The following is a 24,423-nucleotide window of genomic DNA, read 5'->3' as shown; positions in this document are numbered from 1 at the left end:
TAATGTGCTTAATGCTGGATTACTTAATTTGATCAAGCAAAGCACTAGCTCTCACAAACCATGCTCAACTTTAGCCCAACGAACCGAGTAGGTCCTCTTGTTCGTTAAAAGCAGGCGTTTCTTTTCATATTCTCTTAGCACAGTGAAGATATGTCAAGTTCAGCAAAAATGCCCAACCCTAGCCTAGGGGAAGGGCCATTGGTAAGTGAGTTTTGAAGAGAAGCTATGTGATCACCATTGAAGGTAAGAACTGTACCTGGGATTCCCATATCTCCAGATGACCCTGGGGGCCCAGGAAAACCTTGACCACCTGGAACTCCATCAAGACCCTGAGGTCCAGTTTCCCCTGAGCAGAGAAACACAGAAGAACACGTATTTCCCTTGGACCTGGTTTTACTTACAAATGAGGCAACTCCTCCATGTTTTTAGAGATCTATGTCTTAAGCTGCTGGCATGGAATACTAAGACATTGTAACAGAGGCCAACTGAAAACATCTTCAAAATATGTAGGTGATCCTGTAGCAAAAGCCGTTATTAGGGTTCAGAGTGATCCAGTGACAACAGCTCAAGAGGAAGTGTCCTGAACCAAATTTTATCATGAAGCATGTAGATGGAAGCAACATTCAAAGTGGAAAAGAAAAGTATAACAAGGACATAACAGGAACGCATACTGGTTCAACCAAAATACCATGCAGATACCCCAGAAAATGATTGTAGCTTTTATCAAATTCCACATGTGCCTTATAACAGAAGATGACAACAAAATAATGGTTTCTTGATATTTTTTAAACATTCTCTAAGGACACAGCTCCAGTTTTACAACACACACACACACACACACACACACACACACACACACACACACACACAGTTTTATAACACAACTTTAACAGGCATTACCTCTTGGGCCTGAGAAACCTGGAATTCCATCTTTTCCATGGGCTCCCCTGTTTCCTTGTAATCCTTTGCTTCCCTTTGTTCCAGTTGTGCCAGGAAGTCCTATCAGGTGGTGTTCCAGTCAGAAAAGAGTAACAACATTTTTCATAATTAGCAATGTTATTAATTAAGAATTACGAAAAACTGAATGATTGAAAAGTCTTCTGAGGACTCATCATTTCTGGTCCTGGGAACTTGTGTAAGTGTGTACACACCTGGAGCCCCCTTGTCCCCATTAGGGCCAAAGACATCAACGATAGTTATAAGTCCTTGCAGCCCAGGTTCTCCATCTTCCCCCTGAGCTCCCTGTTCACCTACAAAGCCTTTTTGTCCATCAACACCCATAACTCCTGAAATAGATGGAATCAAATGACAGACCAGCCTACAAACTCCTGTACGATGAATTCCAGTGTGTTTAACTAAGGATTCCATTGTTTCCACAATAACAATTTTGGAAAATGACCAAAAAAAGTAGTTAACTTGCCTTTGGGTCCTGGTCTCCCAGGCTGTCCAGGATCACCATCCAGTCCTGAGGGTCCGCTCCCCCCTTGGACACCTGGTACACCCCTTTGTCCTATGAAGTACATAGGTAAAAGGGTTACAGGGACACAGAAAACCCTGGTAACAAAAGGATTTTCAGAATGGAACATCTTGAACTGTGCAATAAAGTCATGAACAGCATTTACTGAGGAAAAGTGGACAATTTTTGTGTTCCTCTGTCAAGACCTGTCAGGAAATGGCTTGACTGAATGAATACAGGAATAGATAAAATAGGGTTAAAATGTGACACTTTAAGGTTGATTGACAGTGCTTCTTTGTCCTGCAACTTAAGTGTGTTACCTGGTGCCCCTGGCAATCCATCCAGGCCTCTGAATCCTTTCTGTCCAGCAGGGCCTCGGACCCCTGGGGGCCCATTTACCCCTGGGGGCCCACATTCTCCGGGCACCCCTGGGATCCCAAATCCATGCTCTCCCTTTGGTCCTGGTAATCCTTTGATTCCTGGAAGACCTGGGATATTTCAATACAGCCATTAGTGCTGAAAGTAACACACTTTCTAAGATGAGAAATGTTCTGCACTCATGCTGTCCTTGCTTCAGAGGTATAGTTATAGATACTGTTTACATACCAGGGAAACCACTGGTTCCCTTTAGCCCAGGAAAGCCATTAGGACCTGGAAGGCCAGGTTGACAACTCCCTGGAAGACCTGCTGGTCCACACTGCCCTCCAGCTCCTGTAACCCCTATTTATAAAATAAATTAAGATTTTAATGTGTCAGATTGATCTTCTATTGAGATTTACCATTTTACATGTTCTGGTTTAATGTTCAAGTTATGCCAAAAGGATACATGAACAGCATTTTCAGATAACACAACTATCCGTGTAGCTCTTTGATATGGTCTCTGTAAGTACCAAGTGGCATAAAAATATGTTTGGGGTGAAAAAAACAGTTGGATTATGCAATAAAGATCGACTCCATGCAGAGTAGAAAAGAACAATTTCTTACGTCTCATGAGCAGTTTGGAGGAACTAAAATGCAGTGAATTTAAGTCAAGTGGAAATGGGAATGTATTTTTATTTCTCACAGAATGCCATTCACATGCCATAGAAGAAACCTTAACACCATCTTCTCATATCATCTCAAATTATATGACATTTGTGAGAGTGTGCAAGTAGGCTTCTGTTGTCTCAAAATATAACTACCTTTCTCCCCTGGAAAGCCTTTCTGCCCTGGGTATCCAGATGGTCCAGGCGGTCCCTGAAGTCCACTATCCCCTACTGGCCCGGCAGCCCCATCCTCTCCCATCGGCCCTGGTCTGCCCTGGGGCCCTGAAGGCCCGTACCCCAGGCTGCCCTGAAAGTACAGAAATATGTATTCAAATGAACCTACATTTCCTCATGATTCACATAAGTCACGTTTCCATTTTCCTATTCCCAGTTACCCATTTGGTTTCTAGGAACATATGGATCCCTGGATGTCATCCAGCCCTGCCTGGAAAGGAACCACGTTCAGGTAGGTGCGTGCAGATCTCTGCAGCTTCATGTAAAGACAGGTCACCAGGCTGATACTGTCAATTCTACATGTGCATCTGTTTCTAAGGTGCCAGTTTTAATCCTGAGAAAGTTGCAGATGAATGTGGGTCATTTCAAACCTTGGGTCCTGGCATGCCGGGGTTTCCTGCATTTCCAGGTCGTCCAGGACACCCTGATGAAGAACTGCCTGGGGTTCCTGGTGTGCCTTTGTCACCTGCAGACATTAATAATCAACACAGATAATTCCATAATAATGCAAAGCAAAGTGCTGTATGTTATAGAACAAAAGGGTATGGACATTACATAAGTGAGGCTGTTATTATGGTCAACCTGTCAAGCCCAATATCTAAATAAAGACGAAGAAACTTGGCAACATGAAGAGGAACAAGCTGAGGAAAACTGGAGCCCACAGAACTGGGTTGATACCAGCCATAAATCATACAGAATACAAAGATGAACAAAAGACAGCTTCAAGAAAAACGTATAACTTACAATATGAAATGGATATCGTTAAAAGAGAAGCTGACTTAATACAGTTGGAAACAGTTACACATTTACAAATTTAAGAGTTTTATTAAAAATGGCAAAAGGTTCATATGCACATTCTTTGGAAACTATAGCAGGGATCCGGTCTTAAACATATGCTACATTTACATGCACAATCTGAAGCACTGATATGCACAATATAATCAAAACAGAAACATGCTCTTAAACATTGCTTAAGTTTAGCATCATAATTTGTAATTTAACCCTGAAGGAATTTAGGAAACAAATTAGCACTGCCATGCATGACATATGGATGTAAAACTGCTCTTGATACTTGCGCTTTACAATTATCTCAAAACATTTCAAGTGAGCAGATGAGGAAATGATGAACTAAGAGAAATATGACCTGAACATAATATGAATATCCTAAAAAATCTGGTTTGATTTTAATTTCCAACATTTAATAGCATCTCCCCTCCTACCTTTGGGTCCATCCTGCCCAGGGAACCCGAATGCAGTGGTGCCTTTGTTGCCCTTAGATCCATTTTGCCCAGGAGGACCTCTCCGCCCATAGTCTCCTGGATTTCCTGTAATATTATACAAATCATAATCCATCACATGCTTTAACCTGTGCCAAGTATCGATTTTCATTCATCTTAATTATGCAAAGTGCAGAGATCAATGATGCAGTCAGAGTACACAGGCAGACACACCAGTTTAATCTTATCTCTCCCTCTACAGATGTTACTTTTCCAAGCTAAAACTCTTGACTGCCATAAACGTTTTTAAACTGCTTGCATATTCACACAAAAGGGCCACAGTAGTAAAAATCAACTGAGGGGCACCCACACTTTTCAGCCCCCAAAACAGTTCCAAATGAGCCAGTTTTGCATGGAAATTGAGTTGGACGGCACAGTCTTATTTACTGCAGTATTTCAGTTCTCACCTGGAGGCCCCGGAGACCCTGCTAATCCTGGGTCACCTTGTTCTCCAGTCTCCCCTGGGACATAATTTTTACTGCCAGCTTCTCCCTTCTCTCCTGGGAATGAAACAAGCATTGAACATGGTTTTAAATCCATAGCTGAAAGCAAATGTGCTTTTGAAACGACAGTAACATTTCACTTGATGTCATCACAATCTGTCCACAGAGGTACAGTTACATATCTGAGAGACTAATTCATAAGGTAAGAATAGTATCATTCATCAATGATAATAATAAAAAAGGAGCTTTTCTAATAGTTCTATTAACTATGTTCAGTCTAAAGCGCTTGACTGCAGTATCCATCCATGTGTTTCTAGCAGTGATATCTGTAGCCATGTTGACTGGCCTGGTAACGTACCTGGCTGCCCCGGTCTCCCTGGCAGGCCACCCACTCCCTCACTGCCCTTAGGTCCCGGTGCCCCAGGCCTCCCAATAACCACCTTGCCCTGAATTCCCATCTGCCCCGGGAGCCCTGGATCTCCAGGGATACCTGGTGGGCCTGGGTCACCTTTCCCACCAAACGCCTGTAAACAGCAACAACACATGCCAGGAAGTGACATACTGTAACGATTTACCACATAATAAACACACTATTAACTCTCATTAACACATTAACAACACACTACCTGGTGAGTTTTAAATAGCATAAATACTAATCTTTCATCTAATAAACGTCTGCTGTAGAAATGGGTGGAAAACACTTTTCCTGTCTTATCCTCAAATAGATACCCAGGCAGCACCCAAAGCTGTGTGGGTTTGTAATTTGTTTGTACTTATTACATTTCATATGTCCATCTCTTGCTATTCAATACACAGATTTTGTTTTCATGTTACTTTTCATTCCGTGGATCTTACTTGTGAATACTTGAAATACTCTTGAATGTAGTTATACCTTTCATTCTATGACATTAGTTTTCAACACATTTTGACCACATCCCCTGGAGTTTACACATTTTTATTACCACCATGTCATATTGTTCTGTGATCACTTTATAGTAATGTTTGCTACATCATTCCTGAGTAGCCCTCTGCAGCACATTTCAGGTGCAGTACCTCAAAGACTCATAAAGCCCAGAAGTTCTGGAGAGGGTAACTAATACCCACTAAGTGAGTGGAAGTGAGCTGAAAAAGTACTGACCGGATTGCCTTTCGGACCAGGCCCACCAGGGAATCCAGGATTTCCTGATTTTCCCTTGGAACCTTTCTGTCCGGGATAACCTACAGGCCCCATACTTCCTGGTTCCCCTTGTTCACTGGGATGAGTCATGAACCCTGGTTCTCCTTTCGGCCCCGGAGCACCTCGGTTGCCTGGGCCACCTCTGAGACCCTAGAAAGAGAACACAATGATTCATTATTTTAGCAGACACGTTTACTAAACTATCGATACAAATGTCATGGATTAAATCTGCAGGTAAAGTTTTGTTTTATTCCACAATTCCACAACGCATAACAGACCAAAACATGGCATTTGATTCAAAACGAAAAATCTGATTTATGCTTTGAAGTCTCTGTATCAGAATAGAAGTAAGGTTACAGAAAGTTAAGAAAGATACAGAAGATACGTCAGCAATGATGCACAACCATAGATCAGAAACATAAGAAACATAAGAAGATCTTGAAGGCCACAGGGTTTTATAGACCTATTTCAATCATCAGCTCACTGAAAATGGTAAAAGTGATCCAAGTGCACAGAGGAATAAATAAGTTAGATAATTCATAGTTTTAGAGGGATGAAAAACATAACACCCCATTAGGCCCTCAAAGACTGGAGGTGTCCCCTCTTCTCTGAAGCTGAGAGTGCTCATCATACAGACTTACTGGAGGTCCTGGAGGGCCACTGCTTCCTGAAAAGCCCTTATACCCTTTGTGCCCAGGATCCCCCTCTATTCCTGAAAGAATAAAATATTTGTTTTATATTTGTTTCCTTAACTTTCAGAAGATTTACTAGCATTTAAAGCAGGCATATGCATACAAAAAAAGTAAATTGTGCTTAAGTGTGAACATGCTTCAAATATATATGCAGGTAAATATCAGCTTTAAGACCTTTTTTTACAGAGAAAACCTAACCTTTCTTTGTGTTTTGTTACAATATTAACAATAATGTACATGGCATACAGAATTCCAGGTTAAAGGTACTTTTGCAACTGTAAACATTGCAACAATAAACAGGAAGTCCTCAGCACACAATGACAACAGTTCTGTTTCAGAAGCCCTTTCAAAATCTGGGCAGATTGTCACCATATCTTCACACACACACTGATTGTTTTATATCTGCGCTCTGCCTCTTGGCACCATTACTGCAACTGTAAACTGGGAAAAACTAATCAAGCCTTTACCACGTTCTCCTGGGTCCCCGGGTTTTCCTGGTGGTCCCACAGGGCCAGGCACGGTCTGATAACTTAAACACAGCGAGCATAGGGACCCCTTCTCACCTGGAGCAGACAAAAGCAATCTCAACCAGAGAAAGACACATTTCAGTGACTTCTGATTCTACTGTACGACTCTTAAATCAACAGGCGTTTGACATCACACACTCCCAACTAGTGCTGATGTATAATCCAGAGGCAATGAGTTAATATACATCAACAGATCGTATTCATTGAGATGATTTAATATGATGGCACTGAATAATAACCTTTGCAGAGGAAGACAGCAGTAAGTCAGCCAAGGTTTGTAATGAAAATAAAGAGAACAAACCAGCATTTCCAGAAACTCCGTGGTGTCCTTGGGGTCCTGGGTTTCCCTTACGACCTTGTGGCCCTTGGTCTCCTTTGAACTTTGTGTAATCTATGAAATAGAAGAAAACCCAGTGAAGAACAAATAAAGGAATGATTCCAGCAAACATACATATATTGCAATTAGGTTTCTTAAGTGGGAACAATGTTCAGTTCTAATTTCTTCTGATTTCCCAGAACACAAATGGGCAGTTTTAGATCAGGATGTGCTAGAATACATAAGCAAAGTATTAAACAAGTGTCATTAACTGAGTGGTAATTTTCAGCTGTGTGTTGTTGAGAAAAGGTACATTGGTATTATACATATTTGCTTTCTGAAAATAAAGGCGGCCATTTACTTGAAACCCCGGGAGGGCCAGGGTCCCCATGAGCGCCATGGAAGCCCGGTGGCCCATCAGTGCCTGGAAGACCACGGATGGAAAGTGCAGGGTCACCCTCGTCGCCTTTTGGACCACGCATGCCAGGGACTCCAGGCTCACCATCTCGGCCTGTTTGCGACTCCCCTTAAAGGGATGATACAAAAAATAATCTATCTATCTATATATCTATCCATCTGTCTGCCTGTCTTTCTATCCATGTATCCATTTATTTGTTTATCTATTCATCGATTCATACATTGACAAACTCCAAGTATTTCCCTTCTTCTTTGCCCCAATTTGGAATTGGCATTGCCTCTCCTCTGTGACTTGTGTGCCGCCTCAGCAGGCATGAGACAAAGCATGTGTCCCCTGATGCGCACGCAGTCAAAGCCCTTTGCTATCATTCGCACAGCTAGTCAAGAGAAACCAGCTTCTATCGATCACACATTCAGAAGGTGTGATGTCGATGGACCAATGAACTCCCTGAACCTGCGGGCCAGGCTGTACTACAGGAGTCGCTTATGTGCAAAGATCCCAGATTTCTCCAGCTAGCTACCACCTGATCCTACCCCAGGAGTGCTCAGACAATTGTGAGCTGCCCCTCGGGAACTCCAGACCAAAGCTGCCAAGGGCCTAGGCTGGATTTGTGACCAGCTTCTACTGCCGGCACTCTGGTGGAGACTTTTTTCTGGATATTTATTGACTGATTGATTTATCCATTCATTGTTTCTTCAGATTATAAGAACATTCCCCAGATTTACAACTGAGAGGCCTTTCAACCCACTTTGCTCATTTGACATCTCAGAATTGTATGCCGCCATTTTGTAGAGCTTTACTTACACATGGCTTGTTTCAGATGCCTACATTTCACATGTATGTTTGTGATGGGGTGTGAGTTTCCTGTACATTACATACAGTACATGTTAACAAAAGACACAGCACTTACCTGGCCCTCCAGGATTTCCCGGAAAACCAGCGAATCCTGCAAAATAGAATAACTTTTCTTGCATGTTTGAGCATTTGAATTTTGAAGCCATAGTGTACCAATTATCTTTTATCTCAGTTTCTAGTGTCCTTTAGTTTTTGCACTCTGAAACAAAGAATTGGACTGTTTAGCATGGGTTTGCAAGCATTGAGTGACTGTACACATGGAGACTGACATCTACAGATGAGATGAGAATTTGTGACATTACCTGGTCGACCACGTGTCCCCTTTGGGCCAGGAGGTCCTGGAAATCCACTGTCTCCTTTCATGGTTACACCATTTATCACCTGCACAATGGAGAGGAGAAACACAGCAGCACACATAGTGAACACAGAGCTGAGCAACAGTGCCCTTGGATACTGGATGATACATATTGTAGAAAGGTAAACAGACTAATCCGATCACTAATTCTCCTTTAATTCACCATTGGGGTTTTTAAACGGTAGACTTGTAATAGTTAAGAAGAATAGTGACACCCTTACAATTTTAGTTGTAAATATTCTTTAAATAAAAACATAATTAACATGATCTGTAGCCAAATCAAACAAAGGTGTGAATGATTTGAGCACAAAAACAATTGTATATACACAGTGGATAACAAATGTCTACACACCCCTATTGAAAATGCAGCTTTTGTTGATATAAATCATGTCAGACCAATGTCCTGAAATGGCCCAGTCAGAGCCCGGACCTCGATCCTATAGACAATCTGTGGACTAGCCTAAAGAGGGCTGTGCACAGGAGATCCCCTCGAAATTTGACAGAGCTTGGAATCTTCTTCAAAGTGGGATAAAAATGGCAAAATCCAGGTGTGCTTCGTCAATAGAGACCTATCAAACACAGACTTACTGCTGTAATCCAAGCAAAGGGTGCTTCCACGAAGTGTGTACACTTATGCAAGCAAGGCATTGACAACTAATTATTTTGTTAGTATTTTACCAATAAATTATCAACTTGTTTCTCACTTAAATATTGTTTTTTACAAGATCATATTAAAGGTGAAAAAAGGTCAGATGATTTGTCTTGATTTCAGCCTTTACATTAACACAAGCTGCATTTTCAATAAGGATGTGTAGACTTTTGATGTCAGATGGGTCTGAATGAACAACTGTGAATTACAACACTAAAAATACATACATAAATACATAAATAAAACTACTCACTCTTCCAGGTGCACCAAAGGGACCCTGGTCACCTTTCTGACCCTAGATTGAAACCAAGCAACTTTATTATAAGCATGCCATGAACAAACAGACACATCGAAATTCACAAAAAAAAAAAAAAAAAAGGACAAAAGAAATAATGTATGAAACACTGGGTACTTTTTGTCCAGCATCCCCAGGTGGTCCCTCGAAACCAGGATCTCCCCTTGGACCCTAGAAACATCACAGCAGATAGTCACCAAAGACAGGCTTATTCAGATAATGTTCACATTCTCAGATTCATTCAAAAACTGCATTAATTTTCAGCACGAGACAAAATAAAGCGGTCATTAGACTTCATAAAGATTTAGGCCTACATAAAATGTTCCCCCTAGTAATGCAGCACACATAGTGGTATATTATGATGACCTGACATTGCAGGGAAACAAAACTGTTTAACAAGAAGATAGGAATGAGCTGATAATCAAACCAGATTATGTTACCTTAAAGCCTGGAAGCCCAGGGCTGCCATCTTTTCCAGATTTGCCCTGAAAACATACTGTCTGTTAGAAAAAGTACAACACAACTCTAGAAAAATCATAGAACCACAAATACTTGTATCATTCAATGTCATTCAATGTTAACCACAAACAGATTACAAGTGAAATGCAGTGTTGCAGCACAAAATTAACAAAAAAACAAAAAAAAAGTAAATCATAGGCTACAGTTTAAAAAAAAGCAAATGACAGATTTATAAACAATTTAAATTGTGATTTAAAACAATATGGTAAACATAGCCATGCAAATCATTTTCACTCCCAAACTGCAAACAATGTTTTTTGCTTATTATTTTGCTTATGATGAGGCAATTTTAATTGACATCAGACACAGGTGTTATACAACTAAGCCGCACACACACACAGATATAGGTTTTCAAGCAGAGCAGTTTAGACACATTGTTTAGACACTCATTTGCAGGGATATTAGCCTTTGACATTGTATAAGCGGCCTAAGCTTCGGCTTTATCACTCCCACCCAGTGGAAAGGCTGTGGGCAGCCCGGCAGAGGACTGTGGTGGCAGACCACTGGGGAGGGAGAGACTTCCAACAAATCTTGAGTCATCTTGGCTAAAATGAACACAATGATAAATAATAAAGAGGGAGAAAAGGGAGAGGACATGCTGCATCCGCTCCCCCGGGCCCTGCTGTCATTGGACATGAGCCTTTAGCTGAGCCCTCTGCCTGGCTGTGGACCCCACTATATGCATATAGGGCCATCAACGATCCATAGTGCATGTGTGTGAGAGACAGAGAGAGACAGAGAGAGAGCGAGAGAGAGACTGAGAGAGAGACTGAGAGCAAAAGTGAAAGTCTATTGCTGAAGAAACTGCAGTTAATCCATTATGGTTAGGCTAGTAAGTAGTTCAGTTATACCTCTGGGCCTGGGTCTCCTCGCTCACCTTTCGCCCCCTTGTCACCCTCGTCCCCGCGAGGACCCTGTGTGAGAAACAAGGGCCAGCACACGGCAGGCATCAACAGGTTGCTTTTGTTCAGAAGAGTCAAAAAGGAACATGACTGCACGAATTTATCGGTAGTAAAATAAAATGGAAAGGGGTAGCTGCCAGCTCAGTGGGATTCAGGTTTGAACTGGGCTGGTACAATATGCATTTAATGGGTTTTTCTGTATAATTGATGCCAGTAATGCAATCAGAAGCAATATACTCATGGAGCTAGTTTATCCGGTCTGAGAGAGGGGCAAAACAGGAAGTGACACGTGTGTGCAGTGTATCTGCACTTCCTGTGTATCCACAGCTGTGCCATCAGATTCTGCAGCATGATGTCATATCTTTGGGGGACTAATTGAAAGAAAAATCACAATGCTTTTGAACAATCAATGAATTGTATTTCACAGAGAATTAGGAATTCACATGTACTTACCGCATAACCCGGCAATCCCATATCCCCCGGGTCACCTGGATCGCCCTTCAAAATAAAAATGAAAACATAAGAAGCATGACAGCTAAAACAACAGCACAATTTTACTATCTGGGTAAGGTGGCGGGCTAGGTGAAAGTGTGGATGTATCACAGTTTAACCCACACTTTGAATCCACACTCCCCCAATCTTCAGACACAAGAAAACAAAGAGCAGTGTAAGAGTTTCTCTCAGTGTAAAGATATTTTTACCTTCCAGTCCATGGAGACCTGTGTGTATAACTTCTCTCCCTTTCGGCCAGGAAGGCCACGGGGGCCACGTTCACCCTTAGGAAGAAAAAAAATTGCAATTGAGATCACGTGCTGTGGACAATTAACAGGGTATCTGCACATTTTTTAAGTACACATTTAATTAATTTTAAGACCTTTTTAATACCTCTAAAAATAAAAATTAATACCATTACTGTGGCAAAAGAAATCAACAAACTAGACTACAGTATACACTGTTATTTAGTTGTATTGAATTTGAATAACAGAAATATTCAGTGCACATTAGCTAATATAACTGCCTTCTCATTAACGAAAATAAAACTATGGCGGTAGACCCAGTCCAATGGAAAACAATGTTACCCTGCATTTACCATCAAATAAACAGCGACGACTTGATGGGCATAGTACTTTTTCGAGTGCTAGCATAGCGCTATTCTTTTTAGATTTCATTTGAGTATCCAGTGCTTTACAACCAATTGTCCCAAGTTTGAACGTTTTGTGACAAAGTTCAGATCGCGCCCCATACGAATCGCTGGATGGTTTCAGCCAGACACGATATTTGTCGTCCTCCAACCACTTCTTATTGAATTTGCATTTACCAATGGCTGAGCCTGCATTGCTTGCTCACAGCATCTCACAGTGTTCTTGTAGGTATTGGACATTGCGGAAATGGTCATTGTTGTGGGATATAAAATAAAGGTAAAATAAAAGAAAATCGGTAAAAGAAAATCGGTAAAAGAAAATCTCATTCATTCTTCCCCAGATCAAATTTAATGCCTCCCTCCTACAATTCCAGACATTTTAAGACATTTTTAGACCTTGAATATCAAAACTAAATGTAAGATGTTTTAAGACTTTTTAAGGATACGCGGGGACCCTGATTAAGTCAAATTATGAAAAAGCTTTTATTTAGTCTGAGGGGGAATCCTTTTTTGACAGTTATTATTTTTACAGTGAGTCAAAAGCCAACCAACAGTTTTACTTGCAGGCAATATTTCATACAATCATTCGCAATCTGTTCAGTTGACTCATCTATATGATACCAGTAGGTGGCGCCACAATAACAACAATATCCTGTCAAACAAAAGCTCTTAACGCAAAACAAAGATGATCTTCAAATCTAATGCATTTATCCAACATGTTTTTATTCAAATCCTAAAGCACAAGGTAATACTTAAGCAGTGCATTGGAAAGGTAATTGATCCACACCTAATAGCGGATCTTATAAAGGTAGACTTGTTATTAAATTGTTATTGTAGATGTTTTTTGTTAAAACTATGTATTCAATTCCTTATTATTATTATATAAGAAAATAATATGAAATGATTTACCTTTGGCCCCTTAGGTCCAAGTTCAGAGTGACTTCCTCTATCACCCTATCAATGGAAAACAACTGCATTAGCAAAGATTTTAAAGTAAATGAACATGTTTATCCACAGATATAAACGGTCCAAAAATATGAACCTCACCTTCTCGCCTGGAAATCCTGCTAAACCTGGTTTTCCAGGTAACCCCTGAAAAACAAGAAAGAAAGTCGAAACAATGCCAAATTGTCTTTCCTATCCAGGCCACTCATTTAGTTTGCCGACTGACAGATTCACGTACTGGCAATCCTGGAAGCCCGGCTGACCCTGGCAGACCCTTCCATCCTGGAGGCCCCGGCAATCCCTGAAACACGCACAGTTAGATTTACAGAATTCAGGCGATGCAGACAGTGTGTTTTCAGTACAAACAGGTGCTCCTTTCAAATAGTTGATATGAAACCTTATGATATGAAAATATATAAATTAGCTCATTTGGTTCTTTTAAAACATCACATCACAAATGGTGCTTTTCCTGTCACAAACCTTAGCAGGTAACACGAAAAGAAGAATCGTCAAAGAAAGACTGTATGCGGATTAATGATATGATTCTATCACACCAGATCGTACATATGAAACAAATCAGTCATAGTTACTTTAAATCCCTTGCGCCCATGCAGTCCTTTATTTCCTTTGGTAGGGTAATAATGTGGTGTTTCCCCCTGTCACAAAGAGTACAATAAACTCCTGTTATCATCAGAGAAACAGACAATAATATTTGAAGTAACAATATAACACAAACAGCAGTAAGCAGTCTTGAGAACTTCAAGGGAATATATAGGAATTGCAATTTTAGGCAGTGTAGTCCTACAATGCACTGAATGTGCTTGCATGTACAGTGAGGGAAAAAAGTATTTGATCCCCTGCTGATTTTGTACGTTTGCCCACTGACAAAGAAATGATCAGTCTATAATTTTAATGGTAGGTGTATTTTAACAGTGAGAGACAGAATAACAACAAAAAAATCCAGAAAAATGCATTTCAAAAAAGTTATAAATTGATTTGCATGTTAATGAGGGAAATAAGTATTTGATCCCCTATCAATCAGCTAGATTTCTGGCTCCCAGGTGTCTTTTATACAGGTAACGAGCTGAGATTAGGAGCACTCTCTTAAAGGGAGTGCTCCTAATCTCAGCTCGTTACCTGTATAAAAGACACCTGTCCACAGAAGCAATCAATCAATCAGATTCCAAACTCTCCACCATGGCCAAGACCAAAGAGCTGTCCAAGGATGTCAGGGACAAGATTGTAGACCTACACAAGGCTGGAATGGGCTACAAGACCATCGCCAAGCAGCTTGGTGAGAAGGTGACAACAGTTGGTGCGATTATTCGCAAATGGAAGAAACACAAAATAACTGTCAGTCTCCCTCGGTCTGGGGCTCCATGCAAGATCTCACCTCGTGGAGTTTCAATGATCATGAGAACGGTGAGGAATCAGCCCAGAACTACATGGGAGGATCTTGTTAATGATCTCAAGGCAGCTGGGACCATTGTCACCAAGAAAACAATTGGTAACACACTACGCCATGAAGGACTGAAATCCTGCAGCGCCCGCAAAGTCCCCCTGCTCAAGAAAGCACATGTACAGGCCCGTCTGAAGTTTGCCAATGAACATCTGAATGATTCAGAGGAGAACTGGGTGAAAGTGTTGTAGTCAGATGAGACCAAAATCGAGCTCTTTGGCATCAACTCAACTCGCCGTGTTTGGAGGAGGAGGAATGACCCCAAGAACACCATCCCCACCGTCAAACATGGAGGTGGAAACATTATGCTTTGGGGGTGTTTTTCTGCTAAGGGGACAGGACAACTGCACCGCATCAAAGGGTCAATGGACGGAGCCATGGACCGTCAAATCTTGGGTGAGAACCTCCTTCCCTCAGCCAGGGCATTGAAAATGGGTCGTGGATGGGTATTCCAGCATGACAATGACCCAAAACACACAGCCAAGGCAACAAAGGAGTGGCTCAAGAAGAAGCACATTAAGGTTCTGGAGTGGCCTAGCCAGTCTCCAGACCTTAATCCCATAGAAAATCTGTGGAGGGAGCTGAAGGTTCGAGTTGCCAAACGTCAGCCTTGAAACCTTAATGACTTGGAGAGGATCTGCAAAGAGGAGTGGGACAAAATCCCTCCTGAGATGTGTGCAAACCTGGTGGCCAACTACAAGAAACGTCTGACCTCTGTGATTGCCAACAAGGGTTTTGCCACCAAGTACTAAGTCGAAGGGGTCAAATACTTATTTCCCTCATTAACATGCAAATCAATGTATAACTTTTTTGAAATGCGTTTTTCTGGATTTTTTTGTTGTTATTCTGTCTCTCACTGTTAAAATACACCTACCATTAAAATTATAGACTGATCATTTCTTTGTCAGTGGGCAAACGTACAAAATCAGCAGGGGATCAAATACTTTTTTCCCTCACTGTATTTATTTTAGTATAGTTAGGTTTACTGTTGTGAATTTTAATTTGTGATGTTGTATCGTACAGATAAACTGCAAGACACCTCTAACATGAAGTCTAAAGTACAAACCTATTACAGTACAGCATTCTGATGAACCTCACGAACAACTTTACATTATTGTAAAGTACCTTCAAAGCACACAAATGTATGTTTTCTCAATTTTTATGAACTATAGGTTTAAAACGCACCTTGGGACCAAGGAGACCAGGAAGACCCTAGGGAGAAAATGTAATGAAATAAAATCTGGTTTATCTCCTTAGAAAAAAAAAAACACAACTGTATGTAACAACTTTAAAACATGCTGACTTTATTTAGAAATGTATGGACTTGAAGAAGAAGCCCAAGAGATTAATGTATGTGCAATGTGTAACACCTCACATCCCTTAGAATAAAATATTAAGGAAGGTAATGACAACGAGATCAATACAAACACAAACTGGTTTACTATGAAAACAGGAGAGAGAATAATATGTTTTTGTCAGCATGCTGTAGCAGTAGTTACAAAATATTGAATAAAACCTACTGGTACTCCTCGGACTCCATCCCGGCCTGAAAGTCCTGGAAATCCCTCCTCACCCTGAAGTAGATAAAATAAACAGCAACATAACCACAACCCAGTATGTTTTCATTGTCGTGCATTACAGACACTTATTATTATGTGTAAGAAGAATGAAACAGCACCCCTGCAGGAGTATACAGTGTCTATAGCAAGTCGTGTTACCTTATAGCCTGGAAATAAAATGCAGTAAACCATTTTTGTTGTTGCTATTCTTTTCATTTATCAATGCATCCTTCCCCACAACTTCCAAGTGAACAAAATGTGGAGCATGAAACACTGAGGCACTGATAACAACATTGTGGGTGTAGGGGGTGTAGAATTTTTATATGCACTGTATATCGCTGTTGGTCATTTATGTTCACAGTCACACTTGTCAATAGCCTGGTTTCCTCAAAGGATAGTACAATCACTGGTTAATATGTGTTTGAAAGAGAGGAAGAGGAGAAACACCGACAGACATGGTTTATCTTCAATCTGCAGGAAGAGTGCCAGTGATTGGCCCGTTTGGAATATTCTGCCACAGTACCTTAGTCCCGTTGCATCCCGGGATTCCTCTGGGCCCCGGGGGACCTTCAAATCCTGGGATTCCCTGCAAAGTATCAAACTCATAACTGTCACATGGCCAAAATACACACTCAAATCAGCAGACTACAGAGTAACACGCAGCTGTGTGAAAATGTGTGGAATACTTTTGGGTTTTGTATTAGATTTGCACTTTATTATAGGAACTAAGAAGCGTAAACAGACTGAATGGTACTTACAGGGAGACCAGGTTGTCCTGAGAATCCAGGAGTACCAGTGACACCCTAAGAGGAGCAGATCGCACAATTACTTTAACCAGCATTTATTTCCTCTTTAACTTCTTGCCCGCTTAACAGATATAACAAAAGGCTGCTCTGCAGAGTCTTTGAACAACAGTAACAGGTTTACAGTTACAGGCAAGAGATATGCTATTTTTACAGTCCTTACAATGTTTTTAAAAGATATGCTGCCATACACACTGGAACTTAATAGTAGTAAAAATGTATAATTATGCTTCCCTTCATTCCATAAAGTCGTCACAATAAATATGTAAAACAGTCACCCTTGATCCTTTGAGTCCGATTTCACCTGGGAATCCTCTATCTCCCTGCAAAGCAACAACAATAACAGCAGCAATAATGGACAGATGATCGATACATTTTGATGATCACAGATGAGGAGTGCTGACAGAGTTTTTAAAAGATGTAGCCAGCAACAATTCAAAGTTGCACACATCCAGAAAATTGTTGCATAAATGCATAATGTAAAACACACATTCATTGAATTACTGAAGGAGTAAAATGTGACACAAATAGCACCTTCTGCCCAGCTGGGCCAGAGGGACCCTCACGTCCAGGGAAACCAGGACTTCCGATTTTGCCTTCATACCCAGGGAAGCCCTTCTCACCCTACAGGAGACAAATAACTTTACTGACCAGTAACCAAATCACAGAAACCTGAAACAAGCACACTTTTTTAATTCATTATGCATTAAAAAAGTCTACAATCTATGCAGACTTTTTCAGATATTGTTTGGGCCTCCTGCTATATGATTAATGCCTCCACATATAACAATTACTCCATTCATAACCACCTGCTAGTAATCATAGCCACTGATTTACTGAAATGTATACATTATAATGTTGTATCATTACTCTGAAAAAATGCACTGCACTTTTAGATTTGAATATAATATAATATATTACTCTGTATTCTACATAGTAAAACAATTATACATTTTAAGGCCACTAGAGGGAAAAGTCGAGACACACACCGAATACATTTTGTGAGACCTTATCCCCTATACAGCCAGAAGAGGGCACTCCATACCACAGGATGACTTCTATAATTTTTTGCAATTACTATAAAATTGTCAAGAAACAGCTTCCCACACTTTATATTTATAATTAATTCATAATTTATAATTAATTTATAAATAATCAACATAAACAGGTACATATACAGCCAAATGATCATTTTAAAGTAGTTTATATACTAGGATAACCTGTAAGCAATATTTCCTGGACTATAAAACATTGTTTTATATATATTGAGTGGTAAATGTGAATGTATTTATTAAAAAAGATAATAAAATGCATATTTCACTAGAAAAGTCTGAGATTTCAACTCCTCGAAAAAGAAAAAAACAGTGTAAGTTATTTTCATTCCCTAACCTCATTCCGAAATAAACCAGTGCAACAGCATGACTGCCTGATACATGCACGGTCTGTATCAGCTGAGATATAAGGACCCTGCAATTCAGAACCAAAGCGTGAGACTGCCTTAATCAGATGCCTAAAAAAAATCAGACATAAAATCATTCAGCTTGCACTGGGAGGTCTGCTGCCGTGGAAGGCCTGCAAAGGTGGGTGCAGATAAAAGATTTAGGATCCAACTTTAACGAGATGGTAAAGGTACGGACAATTCTGCCTCACACTGTAACATCATGCTACAAATCCATATGGTGATGATTTATCATTACATACATGTAAAATGGAATGAATGTATAATGTAAAATTTAAATAATTTCAAAGGATGTGTATTAAAAACAAAAAACAAACCCTGTTCATGTGGAAGAGCATTAGCCTTCCAATAGAAACACACAGCATCAGCTCTCCACTAGGGGGTAGCTATAGCTGAGATCTGTAATCTAAACACTGAACATTGCAGTGCTCAGGTGCAGCCAGTGAGAGGGGATTATGGGTCAATTATTTCTGAGAGAAGGAAACGCACAGATTTGTGCAGTTCTAGAATTCGCAGATCATTTCACAATATCAGTTAATATAGTGACGTTTCAGATGTTTAAATACGATTAATTAGTTGTAAAGAAACAATTCTTCCATCAACAGATTGCCTGTAAACAGTAACATTGTGGTTCTCCATATAAAATGATTAGATGCGGTCTGTGCTACAGTCGAAAAGGCTTACCAGATCTAAGCTTGTGTCTCCACCTTGCATTGTTGTCTGTTTTGATGTCTGTTGACAAACCTCACCCCTCATTTGGGTCAGCTAGCCACCTTTTGTGTGATGTATCCTCCTTTGCCCAGAAACCCAGCTGTATAAATGGCTAATTCATGGGCTATAGTGTAACAAGTCACTCTGCATAAGTGCATCAGCTAAGAGATATTATAATAATAATAATGATGTAATACTTAGGGCAGCTGAGTTCAGCAGTCTTGTGAAAACAAATGTATAGTAAGCACAGAGCAGGATCGAGTGTGTTGCCTCAAGCATGGCTGGAATGCAACTCCTCTTGCTTTTCAGTGTATTAGTTAATCAGATGCAAAGATCTGTATGTAACGGATTAGCGATCATACACTAAGAAAAACTGTCCATAGAAACTGTCATAGCCTGCATGAGGTTGCCAAGTCTCAGTCATTTACTGGAAAACAAACGTAGGCCGGGTTTCCTTTGAAAGCCGAATCCTATATAAATGATTTTGTCCTTTTCTTTATCAGATGAAAGTAATATCGATCAATATTAAGATGTGGGTTCAAACTCCGAGTGACAAATCAATACTTTAAACGCAACAGGTTAATATAAAATACAACAAGGATTCATAGTGTCGGCACCAGTAAACACACGCTCCGTCAGTACACCTGCTTTGAACCTTATTGCCAAGAGGTATTCACAGAAGAAAGGTTTATTGTTAAGGAAGCTGAAATTGTCTACTAAAATCTTACCCCCAAGCAATGATAACTACAAATCGAGGGTGCTACTTGCTGTAAAGAATGAATTTTGATTACCTGTAATGATGAAATATGACTTGTTAATAATTTTACCTGAGGTTTTATTTTCCAGTTATAGGTTGTCAAACATTTAGTGGCTGGACTTACCTTTTTTAACATTGTTACACTTTTTTATTGCGATCTCTTTATATAGCATCAGTTTTCTGGTCTGTCTTACCTTGTTGCCTTTCACTCCGTCACAGTCACAGCGAGATTTACCAGTGCATACACATGCCTAGAAAGCAAAAACAAACCAATTAAAAAATAAAAACAGGCTCTAAGCCATTATCTCTGGAGAAGGATAATGTTTGGCAGTTATTAGCAACCTGCCGAGCACGATATAGCGAGCAAGGCTGCCAGAAAGAGCAGTGGTTGTGTACATTTATTTGGGGCATACTGCCACCAGTTGGATCAATAAAGTGCCAACAAAATAATTTCCATGTGTAACTATATTGACCAAAGCAGATTGAAACTCTCGGCAGTAACAATAGCAACATTATTCTCAATGAAGGCACTTTCATGGCCTTAGACAAACTACTGCAGGACGGGATTGTTCCACACTTTTCCTAAAGTCTGCTTGTCTTTAACATTGGCCTTTAACAGCTACACTGTTTTGCAAACTCTGCCCCCATATTTATTTAAGGTTGTTTATAACTTCTGTTCGATAAATCAAAGATATTGTGTCGGTTTCTTCAAGGACTTTTTGCAGATTCTCACAGGAACATTGTGAGCAAATAATCTTTGATGGATGCATCTAAAAAAGGCTACACTTTGTAAGAAACTTGTCTAGTTGGCTTTTGTTACTGCTTCTTTGGCAGATTTTGAATGGATTGTTTTTTCAGAGTGACAGTACTAATAAGGTAAATCTCAATGTTGTTAGTTAATCACATGCACATGGCATTCAAATTATGTGAAATAGATACTGTAGTTTCTTATTTGCAACTATATCAGTAATTGTTTAAGCGTCTCCCTGCTGCAGGTCTTATCTAACGTCATGTTTATTATAGCAATATGCTTTGTTTAATAAATTGCATATAGTGTTCAGTATCCTGCAGTTTTTGTACACATCAATGGATTAAAAAGTGACAATGCTCTATTTTTAATAATAAATATGCAGTAGCCTTGAAAAGCAGGTCATCATACACAGGAATGTTAGATAATCTTATATCAAGTTATATAAATGTCTCAGGCACTATATATACATATTCTTTACCCCACGGGTTTGTTCTTTGTTAAACGATTGTTGCGCAGTCTAATGAGAGATATTATCGTCATCACACAGACATAATTATCCATAATCCTTTGAGAGATATTCTGAGTCTGCAAATTTTGTTTGGGTTTAGAAACGCAGGCAACAGTGGCGAAATGGTACAGAATCTACGGGAAAATCAGAGACGAGTGAAATCTGTCCGAACAAGTGTCTCTATTTTACCTCTCATGTACAACACAGTCCCAGGTATACAGTGGTCGTGTCAAATGTCTAATACTTGAGTTACGTTGTAGTGTATCCTTTCTGCGATGCACAGAGAAAAATGACTGCACACTGACAAACTCATCAACTTGGCTTCTTTATATCATACATGTGTTACAAATAAACACATACCACTCACAAATAATGATCACTTATTGACAAACGGTTTTTCATGTTTGGTTTTCTCAGTGGTGGTGTGAGCTACGAAGACACGGTCACAGTCCATCAACATCTGGCTCTAGTACAAAACCGCTGAAAGCAACATACCATACCATTAGATAACAATCCTGCTAGTGATCTGATAGTGACCTGGAACGTGCAGGTGAATGCATGCCATTCAAAGGCAATTATTGCTTTATTTAAGGTATGTTGTGACACATTTGAATTGCGATAATGATTTTTCTTTGGAATTCCTTTATTCAATTCATACAATAGTGATGTTACACTGCCAATGTGTGTAATTACTGGGTTAAATAAATATACACAAAAATTCCCAATATTGGTATATGAAAAATATAAAATATAAAATTTGAACCATATGGGTAGGTTGCATGCTATATATGCTATATAATAAATGTAGAACAATATTTTATACATTTCAATTTAATCAAACACATCGTATTTAGTTGGGAAAGTAAAAAAAAACACAGTAATGAAATCATGACCCTAAAATATTTATTTCTTAGAATATGTTATTTTTTCTCATCTTGGAATAATTTAAGTTTTAACCTAGATACTCAATATAGTTACAGATGTTTTGACAACAAACATTATGACACACCAAGGTTTCAATACAATCGGGAAGCCAAAATGTCTTTCCAAGGCATGCCAAAACTTCAAAGCCGGTTCAAAACCATAAGAATTACACATCAGCATGTCAGTTGTGACACATTTACAGCCTTACGAGACCGGCTTTACTGTGAAGCACAAGCATTAGATGAAACAGGGGTCTCCAAACTATGGCCCGCGGCCTCCTTTTGACTGGCTCCCTATGTACGTGCCGAAATAAACATATTAATAGCAATGCTTTCAAAATCAACTCAGTAATTTTCAGGCTTAGTTTTAGCTGCATAGGATGCACAAAATGTCAAAGATACGAAAAGTAGACGCAGAATGTAGACGAATACTTCTGTGTGCAGGTCAAGGACTTAATTGTTTGTCTGATCTGACCAAGAAAAGATCGCTGTGTTCAACGAGTACAATATGTTAAATGACATTTTAACACCAAAAACGAGAAAAAGCTTGAGTGTTAGCAAAACCCTGGACACTTTGGGTTTAAAGTGGGATGAACTTAAGGCTGTAATCACAGACGGGACAGGAAAACATGCAGGGTTGATCGGCAGAATCAACGCGTACTGTGAGTCCTTTGAGGGCATTGCAAAACCTATTGGGGGACACTGCATTATCCACAGCAATCGCTGTGTGGGAAAGCGCTGGAATTAGATGAGGTTATTAAAGTTGTGGTTTTAACAGTAAACTTCATTGGTTCTCATGGACTGAACCATCGGCGATTTCGAAATTACTTGGACAAAGTGAACTCTTTGTACAGTGAAGTGCCATATCACAGCTACATCGGGTGGCACAGTCGTGGCAAAGCTCTTAAGATGTACGGAGCTGCTCACTGAAATTGATATATTCATGGCTGAAAAAAGCAGACCTGTGAAAGAACCGTCAGATGGTGAGTGGCTATGGAAATTTTGCATCTCCAATCAAACACCACTCTGAAGGACAAGCATGGGGAAGGGAATCTGATTGCGTTCTAAATGCACCTTTCTGCAGACAATTTCCCACATCTGAAAAAAAATAGCACGGGGCTTCATAACCATGTTTGGGATCACCTAAGTTTGTGAACAAACATTCTCACATATAAAGATAACCAAATCAAAAATGCGATCCAGACTAACTGATGGGCATCTTCATGGTGGCCTGTGCTCACCAACGTCACTCCTGACATCACCGGATTGGTTTGCCAAAAGCAAGCTCAGCAATCTCACTGATTCGAGTCCGCGCCCTGGTGGTGAGTAGTTTTTTTATTTGACCCTCTAGTAAAAAATGTTGGGGACCCCTGAGATAAAACATTGACTCATATCTAGTCATATCACTCGAAATTCTCCTCCTACTGTCAATCTGTCAAAGCAATTACAGGATTCACATTCAAATATAGCCCAAAAGTCTAAATAACCGTGAGACCAACACCACAAACAACATGTAGGAAAGAAATTATAAGAAGAACAAGACACTGCACCTTTAATATTTCACTGCAATATTTCACACAATATGTCACCTTAACCATGTTCAAAAATGCACACGTTTTTAAATGCACTGTGCCCATCTTGTGCATTGCGTCACAAAATTATTTAATCTTTCACGTTTGGAAAGGGCCAAGAAAATGCAGGTTACATTTCCGTGCTGAGCTGTTAAATCTGATATAAGTTCTCCGCCTTTGTAAAATGACAATAAAGGCTTTTTGATCAGAACATTTTGGAGACCTGTATAAGGGTAACATGTTAAAGGGGTATGTGCCTCTTTTTGTTTCCTTTTTTTCTCATGGTTTTTATCAGGAAAAGATTAGACATGGGTAGTAGGATTAACTCTTTAATGTCCTAGGTCTATTTTACTTGTGTTATGATATGCTATGATGTTAGCAAGTCTGTACGTACAGTATTCTCTTAAGTTCCCCCTGTAATAAATCAGAACAAAAATACTGTTTGTTGTATTGTGTTTAACTTTCAACAAGAATGTGAATAATTTATGTAACACAAACCTAACCTTGCTGTGATGATAACATAATACTTTAAACCATCTGTAACTACATATGCGATACTATATCATATGTCAGATATAATCCTTGATATTATCACACATAGATATAATACACACACAATTCAATAACCCAGACAAATAGGAGCTAATATACATATGGGAAGAAGATTGAAATTAAATAAATTCTCGGCTTTAAAAA

The 24,423-nt window shown here is 39.7% G+C and overlaps 1 protein-coding gene across 2 annotated transcripts in view; it reads right to left on the bottom strand.

Annotated features, from left to right (window-relative positions):
* Positions 1-24,423, bottom strand: part of col4a3 (collagen, type IV, alpha 3) — a 41,814-nt gene that overhangs the window by 7,925 nt on the left and 9,466 nt on the right. For both annotated transcript variants that reach the window (XM_066709705.1, XM_066709706.1), the window contains exons 2-36: positions 20,169-20,225; positions 17,582-17,671; positions 17,326-17,370; positions 17,003-17,047; positions 16,768-16,830; positions 16,206-16,259; positions 15,871-15,897; positions 13,817-13,882; positions 13,465-13,527; positions 13,329-13,373; positions 13,191-13,235; positions 11,842-11,916; positions 11,594-11,638; positions 11,090-11,152; positions 10,160-10,204; positions 9,837-9,890; positions 9,678-9,719; positions 8,723-8,801; positions 8,476-8,511; positions 7,509-7,673; positions 7,133-7,222; positions 6,772-6,867; positions 6,254-6,324; positions 5,574-5,762; positions 4,794-4,959; positions 4,400-4,492; positions 3,936-4,040; positions 3,087-3,181; positions 2,638-2,788; positions 2,063-2,176; positions 1,777-1,944; positions 1,421-1,510; positions 1,152-1,286; positions 901-999; positions 257-346 (exon numbers count right to left, since the gene is read on the bottom strand). In XM_066709705.1, coding sequence (XP_066565802.1) covers positions 257-346; positions 901-999; positions 1,152-1,286; positions 1,421-1,510; positions 1,777-1,944; positions 2,063-2,176; positions 2,638-2,788; positions 3,087-3,181; positions 3,936-4,040; positions 4,400-4,492; positions 4,794-4,959; positions 5,574-5,762; positions 6,254-6,324; positions 6,772-6,867; positions 7,133-7,222; positions 7,509-7,673; positions 8,476-8,511; positions 8,723-8,801; positions 9,678-9,719; positions 9,837-9,890; positions 10,160-10,204; positions 11,090-11,152; positions 11,594-11,638; positions 11,842-11,916; positions 13,191-13,235; positions 13,329-13,373; positions 13,465-13,527; positions 13,817-13,882; positions 15,871-15,897; positions 16,206-16,259; positions 16,768-16,830; positions 17,003-17,047; positions 17,326-17,370; positions 17,582-17,671; positions 20,169-20,225 — 2,956 coding nt within the window. The remainder of the gene's footprint in view (positions 1-256; positions 347-900; positions 1,000-1,151; positions 1,287-1,420; positions 1,511-1,776; positions 1,945-2,062; positions 2,177-2,637; positions 2,789-3,086; positions 3,182-3,935; positions 4,041-4,399; positions 4,493-4,793; positions 4,960-5,573; positions 5,763-6,253; positions 6,325-6,771; positions 6,868-7,132; positions 7,223-7,508; positions 7,674-8,475; positions 8,512-8,722; positions 8,802-9,677; positions 9,720-9,836; positions 9,891-10,159; positions 10,205-11,089; positions 11,153-11,593; positions 11,639-11,841; positions 11,917-13,190; positions 13,236-13,328; positions 13,374-13,464; positions 13,528-13,816; positions 13,883-15,870; positions 15,898-16,205; positions 16,260-16,767; positions 16,831-17,002; positions 17,048-17,325; positions 17,371-17,581; positions 17,672-20,168; positions 20,226-24,423) is intronic.

The sequence above is a fragment of the Amia ocellicauda genome, chromosome 7, assembly GCF_036373705.1.
Source record: "Amia ocellicauda isolate fAmiCal2 chromosome 7, fAmiCal2.hap1, whole genome shotgun sequence".
Taxonomy (NCBI): domain Eukaryota; kingdom Metazoa; phylum Chordata; class Actinopteri; order Amiiformes; family Amiidae; genus Amia; species Amia ocellicauda.
Note: the sequence above shows the minus strand (reverse complement) of the source record. Positions and strands in the feature narration are given on the sequence as shown.